Source organism: Truncatella angustata (assembly GCF_020726525.1).
Source record: "Truncatella angustata strain MPI-SDFR-AT-0073 chromosome Unknown BKA67scaffold_3, whole genome shotgun sequence".
Classification (NCBI taxonomy): Eukaryota; Fungi; Ascomycota; class Sordariomycetes; order Amphisphaeriales; family Sporocadaceae; genus Truncatella; species Truncatella angustata.
This window is the reverse complement of record NW_025763383.1, coordinates 2,045,258-2,060,061: the sequence shown is the minus strand read 5'-3', so window position 1 is coordinate 2,060,061 and position 14,804 is coordinate 2,045,258. Positions and strand designations below refer to the sequence as shown.

At 49.4% G+C, this 14,804-nt stretch overlaps 5 protein-coding genes across 5 annotated transcripts; 4 read left to right on the top strand and 1 right to left on the bottom strand.

The window, feature by feature from the left end:
• Positions 1-270: 270 nt before the first annotated feature.
• Positions 271-2,352, top strand: BKA67DRAFT_515343 (uncharacterized protein; the record flags this gene model as incomplete). Its single annotated transcript, XM_046097719.1, has 3 exons — positions 271-904; positions 995-1,722; positions 1,774-2,352. 3 exons carry the CDS (start codon positions 271-273, stop codon positions 2,350-2,352), a joined length of 1,941 nt encoding a protein of 646 aa, XP_045959817.1.
• Positions 2,353-3,284: 932 nt separating this feature from the next.
• Positions 3,285-5,243, top strand: BKA67DRAFT_561038 (glycosyl hydrolase family 61-domain-containing protein). Its single transcript, XM_046102502.1, has one exon. It carries the CDS (start codon positions 3,755-3,757, stop codon positions 4,895-4,897), a length of 1,143 nt encoding a protein of 380 aa, XP_045959816.1. The 5' UTR covers positions 3,285-3,754; the 3' UTR covers positions 4,898-5,243.
• Positions 5,244-5,736: 493 nt separating this feature from the next.
• Positions 5,737-6,541, top strand: BKA67DRAFT_690333 (uncharacterized protein; the record flags this gene model as incomplete). Its single annotated transcript, XM_046109130.1, has 2 exons — positions 5,737-5,925; positions 6,152-6,541. The coding sequence occupies 2 exons, from the start codon at positions 5,737-5,739 to the stop codon at positions 6,374-6,376; spliced, it is 414 nt and encodes a 137-aa protein (XP_045959815.1). The 3' UTR covers positions 6,377-6,541.
• Positions 6,542-8,916: 2,375 nt separating this feature from the next.
• On the top strand, positions 8,917-10,653 carry BKA67DRAFT_657481 (uncharacterized protein; the record flags this gene model as incomplete). Its single annotated transcript, XM_046107123.1, has 1 exon — positions 8,917-10,653. One exon carries the CDS (start codon positions 8,917-8,919, stop codon positions 10,651-10,653), a length of 1,737 nt encoding a protein of 578 aa, XP_045959814.1.
• A 189-nt stretch (positions 10,654-10,842) lies between these two features.
• BKA67DRAFT_657480 (uncharacterized protein) lies at positions 10,843-13,873 on the bottom strand (the record flags this gene model as incomplete). Its single annotated transcript, XM_046107122.1, has 10 exons — positions 10,843-10,885; positions 10,944-10,980; positions 11,034-11,279; positions 11,342-11,588; positions 11,654-11,688; positions 11,742-11,816; positions 11,871-11,975; positions 12,029-12,987; positions 13,078-13,293; positions 13,347-13,873. 10 exons carry the CDS (start codon positions 13,871-13,873, stop codon positions 10,843-10,845), a joined length of 2,490 nt encoding a protein of 829 aa, XP_045959813.1.
• Positions 13,874-14,804: the final 931 nt, after the last annotated feature.

Here is a 14,804-nt window from a genome sequence, read left to right as displayed (position 1 = left end):
GGAAACCGCCGAGTTGACATCAAATCAAATCAAGTCGTTCAGCATTTTATCTTACTCGGTCCTTCGCTCGACCTCAACTTGACAGGACACGCAGCCAATTTGCAGGAGCTACATTCCTCCATGCCAACCTAGCATCTTGACGACCGACCACCAACTACCCAACCACAACTTCTTCGCTGCAGACATATACCACTCGTATATTGGCCAGCGGGAAGCAATAGGAAAAGCAATACCTAGCACTCCTCGAAATAAGGTTTACATCGTGCAATCATGTCCTCTGCTGCGACGAGAAAGCCGCCTGTCAGCCGGACAAGCGACAGCAATATCCCATCGCCATCGCCCTCGACCGCGCGGCAGGCACGAGCTTCGACACCAACTTCCACCGCTACTCCTACGCGCAGCAATACCGTCGCGGGAACCCCTGCCCGCCGGGACTCCCTCAGAGCAGGCACACCTGTTTCCGCGCGAGCGGCCATGCACAGGGCCACGTCTTCCCGCAGCATTCCCACCTCGGAGGCCGAAGAGATCGCGCGCGCAGAAGCTGCCGCTACCATTGAAGATCTCAAGGCCAGGCTAGAGAAGTCGGATGCCGCCTCGGAGCAATACAGAAAACAGACCGATGTCCTGCAATCAAGACTTCAAGAGACGCTCCAGGAGCAAGCCAAACTCGAGGAGCGAGTACATGAAAGCGAGGAGCAAATCGAAGCCCTTCGCAATGAGAAGCGAGAATCTGCAAGACAGATGCGGGAGATGGAAACCATCTACGAGGCTGAAAAGAGCAAGATCCTTAAGGAGAAGGACCAGATGAGCAACCGGGAGGAGGAGATGCAGGCTGTCATCAACAGGTTGAAGGACACTATCAACCAGAGGAACGCAGAGGATGATTACCGACCGACAAGACAATGTGAGTGACGCGTCACAACTCCTCTCGCAATTCGTGCCGCGACCCCCCCTTTTTCCTAAACCTGCCCACTAACGGAACCACAACCTGTAGCCAACAACTCCTCTCCTACCGTCGACAATGGCCAGTTTGCTCCTCCGTCATCCATCAACCGCAGCGATTCCAGGAACAACTCAAAATTGCTGCTCCAGAAAGACAAGCTCATTGAATCCCTGCGGCTCGAGCTGGCAGAGGCGCAGATCAAGCTCGTCGAAACCGAGAACCAGGGCGGCGGCCGCCTGCACGAGGTCGAGCGGCTACTGATGGAAGCCCGCATGGCCAATGCACGTCTCATGGAGGACAACGAATCGTACCAGTTGCTACTGCAAGAAAAGACGCTGCATGGGGACTTCGGCAAAGGCGATTTCAGCTACATGGGAGTCAACGCGAACCAAGATGCCTTGAACGCCCTCGAGGGCCGTCCTAATTCCAGCGAGAAGCAGGACACCCTTGGTAGCAGTCTAGCCGATGAGCTAGGTGATCTAGCTGACGAGTCAGCCATCTCTCATGTCGACGATGCTGACCACCAGCGTCGTCTCGAGGGAGAATTGCGTGTTCTCAAGGACCAAAACAAGGCGCTCACCCTGTACATTAACAAGATCATTGAGCGCCTTCTCCAGCACCAAGAATTCGAGCATATCCTCGATCAGTCCACCGACAACAAGCCTGGTGCAGATGTCAACAAGGATCTTCCGCCGCCGCCTGAGAAGGCGGGTGCCAGTGCCTCCTTCCTTCAACGTGCAAAGTCGATTGCTACAGGCAGCGGCACCGTACCTGCGCCTGTGCTCCCGCCTGCATCTGCACCAGTAGCAGCTGCACCCACAGGACGCAAGCCTCGACCGATGAGCTTCATGCCGTCGTCTGCTGTTCATAACAACCCCGAGACTGCGCCAAGTATCCCCATCGGTCTTGGTCGGTCTGGTTCGACGAGACGCCCTGCTGGCCGTCCTCTAAGCGAGCAGTATTCTAGTGCCGCCGGTATTGTTAATGCCATGTACAAAGGTGGCGACGGCCCCATGGGTCCCATGTCACCAACGCTTTCCAACCCTCGTAACAGTGGTCAGTTCTTTAGCGGCACAGGTACGCCACGCGCAGTCTCTTCTAACAACGGTGCACCCACAGCAGGTAACTTCCCTGGCATGCGCAGCGAGACTAGCAGCGTGAGTGGAGAGTCTGTCAATGAAGGAACCAGCGCAAGCCAGAGCCCACCAAGGACGGTCAGCTCAGGCAGCCACAGCCACCACGGCGAGAAGCAAGGCGCTACTTTCGCCGGCAACAAGCCCAGACCGCTGAGACTGGTCCAGGAAGAGACAGATCGGAAGGCTGCCGAGAACAAACGTGCTAGCTGGTTCGGCAACTGGCAGGGTTGGAATGCCAAGAAGCCCGAAGATGGCGAGACTATTAGGGAGTAGGCAACCTTATCTCTACAGCTGAGCATCACAGTCTGGGCCGAGTAGCTACTGCTTATGTTTGTGCGGTATGCCAACAACGAGCCCGGGCTTATGGTGATGCCGTATTCAGTTCCGCGACTTATTGGGGCAGAGCCTTATCATGGTGATATGACCACTGCTGGGAATCTGGTATATCCTAATGAGTATGACGGTATGACGTTTGGACGGATTGATGTAACACACAGTTGTGAGGGTATTAGTCGATCGTTTTGATCGGCATTCTTCGCTACTATAATTTATGCCCATACCTGGATAGACTAGGTCGGATTACACTACATATTATCAATATACTATATGATCAACGAAATTCTGTCGAGGTACACATAGGATGCTTCTCCTGGAGATACGGTGTAAATGACGAGCAAGCTCATCTTGTATCGACATGTATTCATGGAATTACGAATAGAAACCAGGTCTCTAAAAAATGGAGCTCTGAACCTTGCCCCAAAAGGAGACCAACCAGTTCGGCGTAATATATAGGGATGCTATGTAATTAGACTAAATGAATACGAGACAGCCTGGTGTACAGCACATATATATGCATGGGCAATGATTCAAGTTGAAGACTATTAGGCAATTCGCAGGTCTCTAATGCAAAGCCCCTTATACTCGGCCGGTGTCACAAAAGAATGTTAGCTCGGATTTGTACCATCGATATCGTACCAATTTCTCCAGTAATCAAAGCTGAACGGCACCATATTGCTGCTTCGTGCGTATGTGACGTTGCTTTCATCCACAAATACTCTCGTGGCTATAGCTCCCCGTTGCTTGGCAAAATAAGGTTCATCTTACGCGAGAATTCATGAGTCAAGCAATAGACAGTGTCCTCGAACATCCGAGTTGTCAGAAGCGGCATGGGGCCTCGACCCACACAGTCCCGTCACTTTGTGTTTGAATTTGGCACAAAACGGTCGTCGTTGCGTTAGGAGACCTTCCCTAATTTCAAGTCCTCCTTTCAGCTTGTGTCTCAGTATGGACTGACGAGACAGTACGAAGCCACGTGCTACATTCTGGCCACGAAATGATTAAGACAACCTTGCGCCGCTCCATTACAATTGGCCGAAGACACCAAATCTTCAAGTCACAATGTCCGAGGAATAAGCAACATTCTTTCTTGGTTAAGGCTGTCAAGGCAGACTGAGGCAGTCTCCCTGGCTTCAGGCAGTCCTTGACGCAGATCTGCTTGACAGCAGGAGAATCCCACCATGGTCTGATTGATCACGATGTATTACTGCTCCATGTTGGGTATAAGAAGCTCTGGCATGCCGATCTTTCCATTGTGGATTCCAACAACCACAACTGAACTTCTACTCTAACTTCGTATTACAATTTCAAGCAGTTCAAAAGGTAAAACGTCAACGATATGGGCAACCTTCAAACAATTTCTCTTCTGACGGGCTTCCTGGCTTGCATACCAACAGTCCAAGCTCATGGCTACGTCAAGAACATTGTCATCAACGGAGTATCATATCAGGGCTACGACCCGACTGTTTTTCCTTACCAGTCGAATCCCCCTATTGTGGTAGGTTGGACGACATCTCAGACCGACCTCGGATACGTCGAGCCCGCAGCCTTTGGTACCTCAGACATCATCTGCCATAGAGGGTCCAAGCCCGCTGGTGGCCACGCCCGTGTCGCCGCGGGGGATTCCATTGCCCTGACCTGGAACACCTGGCCCGACTCCCACCACGGACCCATCATCGACTACCTCGCGCCCTGCAACGGCCCCTGCGAGAGCGTTGAAAAGACCGCCCTCAAGTTCTTCAAGATCGATGGTGCCGGCAAGGCAGACCCAAGCGCGACATCCAGTCCGGGCTATTGGGCTGACGACGTGATGATGGCCAACGGTCTGACATGGCTTGTCCAGATTCCGGCCTCCATCACGCCGGGCAACTACGTCCTGCGCCACGAGATCATCGCTTTGCACAGCGCCAACAATGCCAACGGCGCTCAAGCCTACCCGCAGTGCTTCAACTTGGAGGTCATAGGCTCTGGAACAAATACGCCTGACAGCGTATTGGGAACGCAGTTGTACAAGAACAACGACCCGGGCATCGCGTACAACCTGTACACGACGCCGCAGCCGTCATACACGGTGCCCGGCCCGACGCTCATCGCAGGCGTGCCGTCGAGCGTGGCTCAATCCAGCTCCGCCATCACGAAGAGCACCTCCGCGACCGTGGGGTATACCTCGGCCACTTCGTCTTCCTCCATAACCATAACCGCATCTGATTCGCAGGCTAGCACGTCGTCGACGACGACAACTAGTAAGTCTTCGACTACAGCCTCTTCTTCATCCACTACCTCCACTACCTCCACCACATCAACATCAAAGACTACGACGACAAGCGCGAGCACGGGGTCGGTACCGAGCGAGAGCCTGGTGCCGCTGTATGGCCAATGTGGCGGTAGAAACTGGCAAGGCTCCTCGCAGTGTGCGCAGCAGAAGGTAGCGTGTCAGTACTCAAACGATTACTACTCACAGTGTGTGCTAGTGCCGGCATAGACGATTCACCATGCAGGCACTTGCATATAATACCAGCTGGGCTTTCAGCGGGCAGTTGGAAATTGGGTGTTGCGGACGCAGTATGGTAATGGAACAAGATGTTGGTTGTGTATGCTAAGATGTTTATAGCCTCGCTTGTTTGCAAATAACCTTTCTTTTCCGCTTTAGCTCCAACAGTTCACCACTAATCATAGGAATATTCAAGGTTCATTGAGTTAGAATACAAGTTATTTTAACTGCACTAAGTGAGGAGGGTTAATACTTGTTGACACTAGACTAGGTTAGTCTAAGCACAAACATGATCTTGCCTGAAAGGGACTAGACTTCGACTCGGTGTGCCGCTTACTGGTATATTCATGCATAATTCCTCTTATTCGTTGCGCAGCACAACAGGTTTGAGAATAAGCCTGCTTATATGATGCCGGTTTAGTACTATCATAGATGCAATAGCAATTTTTTGGGTTGTGCCGCGGTATGTACCAGGCGTGTCGCCAGTGTCCAGCGCGTGATTCTGTAACGGTTGCTTCGATCTCAGGCTAAGACTAGTCATGTCCTCCATGACTTCATGCTGTCGAAAGGCATTATATGATGGGCTATTAACATACATGACGGCATATTCGGGGGTCCCTCCAGGACACTCCAGACTGCTTTGAGTCTCAGATAGGGCTTATTGCGGTGCCGATCAAAGTTGTTGTTGCATTGGAAAATAATCATGACGCTCAATACTGCTCGTCAGGCCTACTTTGGAGAGTATCATATAATATGTGAGTAACACAACTCTTCTAGAAACACAACGTCCTCACCAAGACAAATTTGATTACTCTCTATAAGTCATCACCATGTCGAGCACTAAAAAGAATACTGAAGCTTTGAAAGAGCACAAAATCATTCCAGACGTGCTCAGCGACAATGTGAAACCAGCATACTCCCTGACGCTAAACTGGCCCAACACAACGCTGGAGTCGCCCGCTCAGGAATTGGGTGGCGAGGAGACGCAGCCTCAACCATTAGTATATCTGAACTCTGCAGTAAATAACTCATCGCCTGCATGTGTGCCTACATACGATCTAGATGGCCTAAGCTAACTGGAAACCGTGGCCACCAGAGCCGCTCAACAACCTAGTGCTCATTATGACTGATCCGGTAAGGTGACATGGTAGTACAGTATATTTGTAAAGTATCAGTCGTGATGCTTACGTATAATCATCGGATCTCATGACGAACGACAACACTTACTTTGGCCAAGTCAGACAGTGGCTGGTTACCAATGTATCCACAACGTCAGAGGGCTACCTCGCCATCCCCAAAAAAGCCAACGTGCCACCATACGTCGGGCCAGCACCGCAGCCAAACTATGTGTCGCCTCGCCCCCATCGCTATTGTTTTATCCTAGCTCAGGGCTATGGAGACGTTCACGTCACGCCCGAGGATTTGCGGGAGCTGCAGAAGCCGTACATAGCCGCGATGGAAGGAAAGTAGCAGGAGGCGCAGGATTTGAAGGATCGCTGGGGTTTAAACGCACAGAAGTTCATTGACAACAACGGACTCAAGTTTGAGGCTGCCACGTTTATGCGTGTGTGGGACACACTGAAGAGCGCGGCTGCCAATATGGCTCTCACGGGGCAGGCTTTAGTTGATCATGCGCTCTTGGTCGGGTTAATGTTCCTTAGGGACGTGTAGATGCTCTTGTATTCGGCTACCTTTTCTTATATATCGAACCGAACCAGTTCATGATAAGCGTTGCTAAATACGACGGAGCTGGTATGTATTAATGGAATTTCAAAACATTTTACCTTAGCAGAGCAAGGAGATGAATATGTGATATTGATCTTGTATTGCTAGTATAGAATATGACTGAGAAGCTTTATTTAGCTCTGTAGTGCATGATTCTGGAGGGTTGAGTGTCCTAGAGTACCAAATCCGATATGGATAGACGAGACACATGCTCCGTCATTTTAGTTTCCCAGCGCCGAGTCGGTACCGTATTACAGATAGTCATGGATTCTTGTGTCAAGTCTTAATGCATCTCATAATCTCCAGAGCGTCCTGAACAGGTTAGTCGAAGACAACAGTACAGGTTGAATTACAATGACTTACGGGCAACCCACTTGACTGTCAACTCGCCACGAACTCGCTTGTGTATACAAGCTCGGGGTTTCCTTTTTGGTTCGCCTTCGCCGGCCGATGCATCGTGTCGCTTTTTCTCCTTCACGGTGCTTCTGGCGTACTCAAGACACACAGGGTTTCCAGGCATGACGACTCAGAGCTGCTTAGCGGAGTATTTTCCATTTCTCTCTGTGATTTCTCGACTCACTATTATCGGCAGCGTACACCGACCCAGAACCCACAATGCCGAGGTCCTCGCACAACTTTAGGTCTGGTGTGTTGAAGGGTTTCAATGAACAGCAGGTCTATGTGGGCGATCTCTTCGCTCTAGCGCAGGCATCTGACTGTACCTAAGCTGGACCCAATGATAATCTCGACCATGTCGCTGAACCTGCCAAGCCGACGAGCATGTTGGTCACTGCACCAAATTTGCGGTTGAGTTCCTGGCTGCAGTACCGTTTTCCCTCAGCCCATTTCAATGCTGCTGCGAAAGCGATGGTAGGGTAGCCTCCTAAGCGCTAAGCTCCACTATCGTCTCCGGCTTTACCTCCTCGATAAGGTCAAACATCATGTTGAATTTATCCTCATCCACATTCATCAGATACCATTTATTTCTGCCATATCCATCAATGGCATCTAGCACCTTCTGGGGATGTCCGCGCATCTGCTCTAGTTGCGGATGGCTGTAAATGAAGTAAAGAAGAGCAATTTCGTGTACATTATCAATCTAGGAAGCTACTTGTCAATGGTGTACACGGAGTCGAGGAGCGAATGGTCTCAACAAATCCATCCATCTTCCAGAAGACGATAGGGCTCTCCGTGGAAGATATTGTTCTGATATTCGGAGCAGAACTTGCAATGAAGTCCAAGTCGGATTTCAACAAAGGTTTAGAGTCAATGAAGTCATTTACAAACTTGAAGCTCATTTGAAGTCTAAATAATTAGACATATAATTGAGATGCAGGTAATCTATTTTCTGTGCACCTAAAGGAAAGAGATCATACCAAAAAAGAACATAGTCTATATTTTCGTTATTTCTTTCTAATTTATTAAGCATCTTATAAATGAAGTGACTTTCTTTAAGTTACCAGAGCTTGTAAGCTGATTCTCCGCATTCCACTCCGAGTAGTACTTCCGGGGCTCATTCTAAGAACGTAAGCTATTGTTTTACAAGTACCCGTATTAGAGGTTTGCGAAATCATCGAAGCACAGGGTCACGTAACAAATATACAGATCCAGTGACTACCGAGATATAAGCAACAGTACCATAATTCTTCAGCCTAGACTTGTAGCATTACCACCAGTAAACCCCGATCTAGTTGGAGCCTCGCACTGAACACTTTGTGCCTGGTGACTTACAATTGTCGATTCTTGGTGCTGCACTGAACGCATGCCATAATGACTCACTCTCAAATCTCCGAACCAGACTACGCTTGTTCGGACCAGTCATCACACCTTGGCCGCATGAAAAGCTTCTGGTGTTTACAGAAATTATTGCAACAGGACACATATTTCGCTTTCCGTTGCTATAAGTTCATAGAGATTTCATCATCTCTTTGAAGGGTGTCCATAGTAAAGATCTATCACACCTTGGTTCGAAATACGAACCTATCCAAAGCATTGCCGAATTTTCATCAGGACACAGTATTCTAGAGCTAATAAAAAAAGTTAAGAACCATAAATTAAATTATCAGATTCTATCAATTTACATATAAACTTCAATATTAATTTATTAATTCACGATTTGATAAGCAGCTTGTCGTGCCGCAACCATACATGCCCCACAATTCGTTCGACTGATGAGTCTCTAGATCTGACATACTCAATACGTGTAACTACAAATAGGCCATAGCCACTGCCAACTTCCAACTCATCCCCCGCTCATCGCAGCCCAATTTCCCCACGCCTTCGAGATGGATAAGCTGCCACCAGAGATACTGGGTCGAATCATCTCCTTTCTTATACCAGACAACGGATTGAGTTTACCGATTACAAGCATAACCAAGCCCTGGAAGTCATATGGGTCAATTGCTCACTTCGCCACCGTCTCCAAGCTCTGGCAGCGCTACGTGGAAAGGCTGACCTTCAAGAACCTGTTCCTCTCCACCGTACGCCTGAGTACTGCTAGCCGCATCATCACATCGCAACGACTGGAATATGTGCGCTCTATTGATCTAGAGGTCATTCTCGAAACATACGATGACGAGGCCACCTGCCGCGTTGAGAATGAGGCAGAGAAAGCCCGTAATAATGAGCAATTTACTTGTACCGTGATCGCGCTGTTTGCACTACTGAGGGAGCTCGACATGCCCAAGTTCAACAGTTTGCACGACCGCGTACTCCGATTGCGCGCTTATTCGCCGAGCGATCCATGGCGCCGTGACGACTGGCCCAGCATACGCAAGACCAGGGTAAATGGTCTTACTGACAACATTTTAGAAGCTCGCTTTGACCAAAGCTATCTGGAATTCATTGAACCGCTCGATTCGAGCATCAATACCTTTTCAATATTCGAGGTCCCTGATCCCGTGGGAAGGAACCTCACATATCGCCGCATCAGCCCGAGTGCCTGCTGCAGTATCGCAGCTAAACTGGGCAAGCTCAACAAGATCATTTGGCATCTTTCTGACAACGAGAAGAAGGATATAGCACTTCGCAAGACTTTGAGACAGGAGTTTTCGGAGCAGCTGGGCCATCTACCGCTATCATTAAAGCACATGGTTCTACGCTATACGAGAAACCCTCCCAGAAATCACACAGTCTCACCCGCCAGCATCCTAGGTGCAGACGGATCTGGAGAAGATGACCTTAGTACGGCATTGCATGACCTCTGCAAGCGTCTCGTCACTGCAGATATTGAGGCCTCACTGGAAAACAGTTTCTTCACGCCCATTGATTCAATACGCGACTCAAATGCAAAAGCGCAGTGGCCCGACCTACAGACTTTGAATCTGACTCTTTCCGCAGTGACACCTTCCGGGAAATGGCTCTTCAATCGGCATCCTGACGCAGTGGAAGACGAAGATCCGTGGATCGAGGAAGACAATCTCATGGATCTTAAGCCAGACACACCGGCTGAAGAGGACTGGAGGCTATACGAATTCCGCGGTTCACCTAGTGTATCTGTCATCAAGCCATGGTTCTTGGCTGCAGCAGAGGCTGCTCGCAACATGCCTTCTTTGCTAGAGTTGAAAATTGTATCGGGTTGTGGCACGATACCCAAGCCGTATCGAGCTTACTGCGCCCTCCAATATTCTGTTCGGGCACTTTTGCTTGAGATAACCAGTACTCCTGTTTTGGATGTGGATTTAGAGCTGGAGGAGGCGTGGAGAGATACCGCACGTGTACAGCTCCAAAACCGAAGCACCCTAACCATTGAGTACAAGGAGGCGAAAGATCACCGCAATACAAACACTGTGTCACTTCAAGCCCAGGGCAGGACCACGCAGAGGCCAGTTTTTGGAAGCGGGCCTGCACAAAACAACAGTGCAGTTACAGCTGAAGACGTACGACAGCAACGGCCAGTGTTCGGGGCCCAAGGAACAGGTCTCGCCAGGCCTATATTTGGAGCTCAAGGAACAGGATTAAGCAGGCCAGTGTTCGGCGCCCAGCAGACGAGCCAGAACAACAGACATCCTCGTGACTCATAGCTACTCACTTCCAAGATACACGCAGCTGTGCTCATCTCAAGATATCCATATTGCCCTGCGTACTCATACATTCTCAAAATCAATCATTACTTATGCCAAATCTGTGAAGCACCATCGGCCGTACTACCACAGTGTCTTTTCTGACGAATTACCATGCGCTTTTTTCGAATTACAATCACGTCAGACATGCTAACCGGAAACTCCCACGCAGTACGCCTCCTCAGCCCAGAAACTGTAATAGAAAGATTGGTTAGTGTGATAAGCGACACGACTTCTCAGAATGGGCTTACTTTTCGCAGTCATTATTCAAGACCGGATTCCATTCGTCTGCGCACATTGTTAGCACACACCAAGCTCATCTTCATGGGGTGGTTATTTACACAGTTGGTCAAGCGTGATATTATTGGCAGCGGCAAAGTCATAACAGCCACCTCCTGTGGCGACGGCATACAGGTTGCAGTTTGCAGGTATTCCGCTCTGGGTTGGTCCAGGCGGGGTGACGCTGGTTTGAGTTGCACTTGTTGTTGTGGATGGCGTGGTCGTTGATGTTGGCGTGGTGGTCGTGCTACTACTACTCGAGACACCAATACAGTACGCTTCATCTGGCCAGAGGTTCTCGCAATTGGCTAGAGATATGCATCAGTGTCCAGTTTCCCCTTATCTAGATGCTGGGTCTAGGGAAACTTACATCCAACGGCGGGATTCCATGAGTAAAATTGGTCGAGAGTGATTCCATTGTCTGCTGCAATGTCATAGCAACCGTCTCCGGCCTGTGCGACATACCATTTGTTGCAATCAGCTGTGATACCCGTTTGCGTCGGGCCTGGAGGTCCGGAGGTCGAAGTCACGGTCCCGGTGCTCGTCGCCGTTCCAGCGTCGGTACCCGTATAGTAATGAGCGTCCTCATCATCCCAGCCAGGACCAGCGACACAGTACTGCCGACTGTCAGTATCACAAGAGATGAGGTATTCTTATCTTCAGAGAGCGAGAAGAAGCTTACTGAAGTATTCAGCCACAAGTTCTCACAATTAGATCCTGACATTAATTAGCCGGTATTGCCTAGCAAGTGAACCCGCAATCACACGTACCAATGGCAGGGTTCCACTCATAAAAAAGCGAAAATGGGATGTCGTTCATCTGTAAAACAGTGGTACATGTATCGTCTAGTAGAAGAAGATTAGCCTCAATAGTTGCATGAATCGTAGCCACGTGCTTACAAAGCTGTGTTGTATACCAATCCACACAGTCAGTGGTTGAGCTTGGCGCTGCGTTGGCGGGTGCTGTAATAACAGCCCATGACGCTGAGGTGGTCGTGGCGGCCACTGAACTCAAAATTAAGCATTGGAGACGTTCATTTGCGTATGAGTAGACTCACGACTTGTGTTGTAGTATGACGCACAATAGGCGGTGGCGTTTTGCAACACGCATGTCTCGGCATCGTAATCAGCTCCGTTGAGGATGCTGGGATTCCATCGGAGAAAGTCGGCTAAAGCTACACTATACATTTTGGTCACGGCCTCGCAGTAGATGGAGCCATACGAGTTCTGGAAGACAGCGTAGCAACTGGCAATTGATAAATTTGCGAGAGGGAACCCTGTTGCAGTTGGCGCGGCGTATGTAGCTGCGGAGACTGTTGACAACGTTGCCGTGTTGAGTGTCGTTGGAGTTCCAGTATTGGATGCTGTACTGCTTCCGTAGTATCCATCATAGGTCGTTATGGTGCCCACGGGAGCAACACAGTAGCTGGCGTCGGCCCATAAGTTTGTGCAATTTGAATCAATCTCGGGGTTGAGAAAGTAAAAATCAGACAGGGTGATCCCGTTCTTGGTGGCAATCAACTGGCAATACTCATCTTTTTGCACCAAATACCAGGTACCGCAGTAATGGTTGGACTCAGTCATGGCATCTGTGGGCACGGGTGCTGCGGTGGTTATTGGTGCGTACCCAGAGTCATCGTTGATTGTCTCGTTGGGGAACACGTATCCAAATGGGCTGCTAAGGCAGATAACGTGGCCGACCTTTGAGTTCCAGTTCATGCACAGTGGATCTATAGAAGGATTCCATGTGACTAGCTGAACGACTGTGATTTGGGCTACATTTGAGACTGAGACGCAGGTGTCGCCTTCTTGGACGGTGTATGGTGTGCATTTATCCTGAACACATAGTTCGGTTTGGTCGCCAGGCCAGTCAGCACAACCACCGGCTAGGTTGTTGATATTAAGCAGCTGATCAGTGGACATGCTGTTGGCTTCGGCAAACTGATCACAAGTCGTGCCGGTCTCAACTGGGACGTAGGTACCAGTGCATGAGAATGTGATATTCTCACTCAACGTACTATATCAATGGTCAGCAGGCTTCTGCTAACGAATGTTGCTGATCGGAAAATTTGATGAAAAGCTATAGAACAAGATCAATGCAACTCACATATTGTTGTTTTGAAAACTGGAGGTTGGTGTGGCCAGGGGAGCCGCCGTTATACCACAAGAAGATACAGCAGAAGAATATTGCTCAGCGAGTCCTGCATCATAGGCACGCTCATCTTCCATCTGCAATCGGAAAGCATCAAGCTCACATGGACCACAGTCGTCTACTGTGCCGTTGGTCCCGTTTGCGGTAGAGAGATAGCAAAAATCACCGGTTCTAGGTAAGCCATTAATACAATATCATATCATGGCAGCTCGAATCACACGTACATATCTTTCAGGCAGAGAAGGTTGTAGTTAAGAAAATAGTAATCGACCAGCGCCAAGGGATTTACAGTCTTTCCCTCCATTCCATAGACGTCATTAGTTGTTGAAGTACCGTACACATAGTCCGTGATGTTCTTCTCTGGAGGATCCACGTAGATATCGTCCGCACATTCCTGGGCAACATTTGCACGATGATCTACAATGGAGTCTCTGCAGGAGTCAGTACAAAGAGCGGCCAGTTCATCGGCTGACATGCCCCCCCATGTGTACAAGAATTCTTCCTCCCGGATAGATTCTGTACAATTAATGGTTGCGGCTAGGGCACTGGCACAGCCAGCCGAGAACATGAGGAGGTTATCAGCAAGGAAAAGAGCGGTCGGCTCAGAACCGTCCTCTTGTCTTGAGAAAATTGTTCGATGTAGATTCATATGATCGCGTTGGTAGGGTTGATTGTGAAGATATGTAGCGCCTACATGTGCGTAGTGGCACAAAGCTGCCAGAGCGAAGTTAATGATGAACCAACTAGCCATGGTGAAATGAGTGTATAGATTACGTCCAAACAAATGAGTGAATAGCGAAGTTGGACGTCCGTTGATGAAGAACGACGGCGCAAGGGACGGTCGGAAGGCTTTTGGCTGTTGCCAACAATATGGATATCTAGAAAGTCACGATTCAGATGCATACTCGACCATTTCTGCATAGCTCACCTGATCCCTCCATTCCGGCTTCATCTCGCTGTATGTAATATTATTCTACTGTATCCCTACGGCACAGCGAGCTAAAACTGCGAGGGACTTTTGAAGTCTCAATGTCGACCATCTTCCCACGGGTGCCACATCAGAAACTGGTATCAAGCGCGAGATGGCGTGCCCCACTCGTAAGCAGGTACGGAGTATCAGATCGGTAAGTGGGAGGATTGCAGGCCACAATCAGCCGTTGAAGAAGACCAAGGACTAAGAATTCTAACTTTATTTCTTGATGCTGTGCCGCAATCTTTCAGCGCGCGCTCCTTTGACCTTATGATGAGTCTGTGCGCTCGTCAACAGCCCCACAGAACCCCTGAGGACACCCTAAATAAAGACCATTCCACCTATAAAACAAGCTTATTCCAAGAACTATCTGATCCACCACTCAGGTTAGTTACTTTACATAGTAACCTTACTGCTATCCCTGGGCAGTTGCCAGGGACGCCCGCATGGGAAATTGCGCACATCCTCGCGAAGTTCACTTACACACGAAAGAACCTCGTTAACTAGGAAAACGCGAAATTTTCTATTTAGATAGAGTATATACTTAGTAATAGTGCTACATTCTTGGATTTGTATTTTATGATGGTTTGCGCGACTTATAGACCACGCAAAATAACGAGTTCTGGTGGGATGCGAGCAATATCCCATGCGCGCGTCCTGTTGCTTGACCATTTGAGGAGTATAGGCTGGTGGTGCAGCCGCAAATGACAAC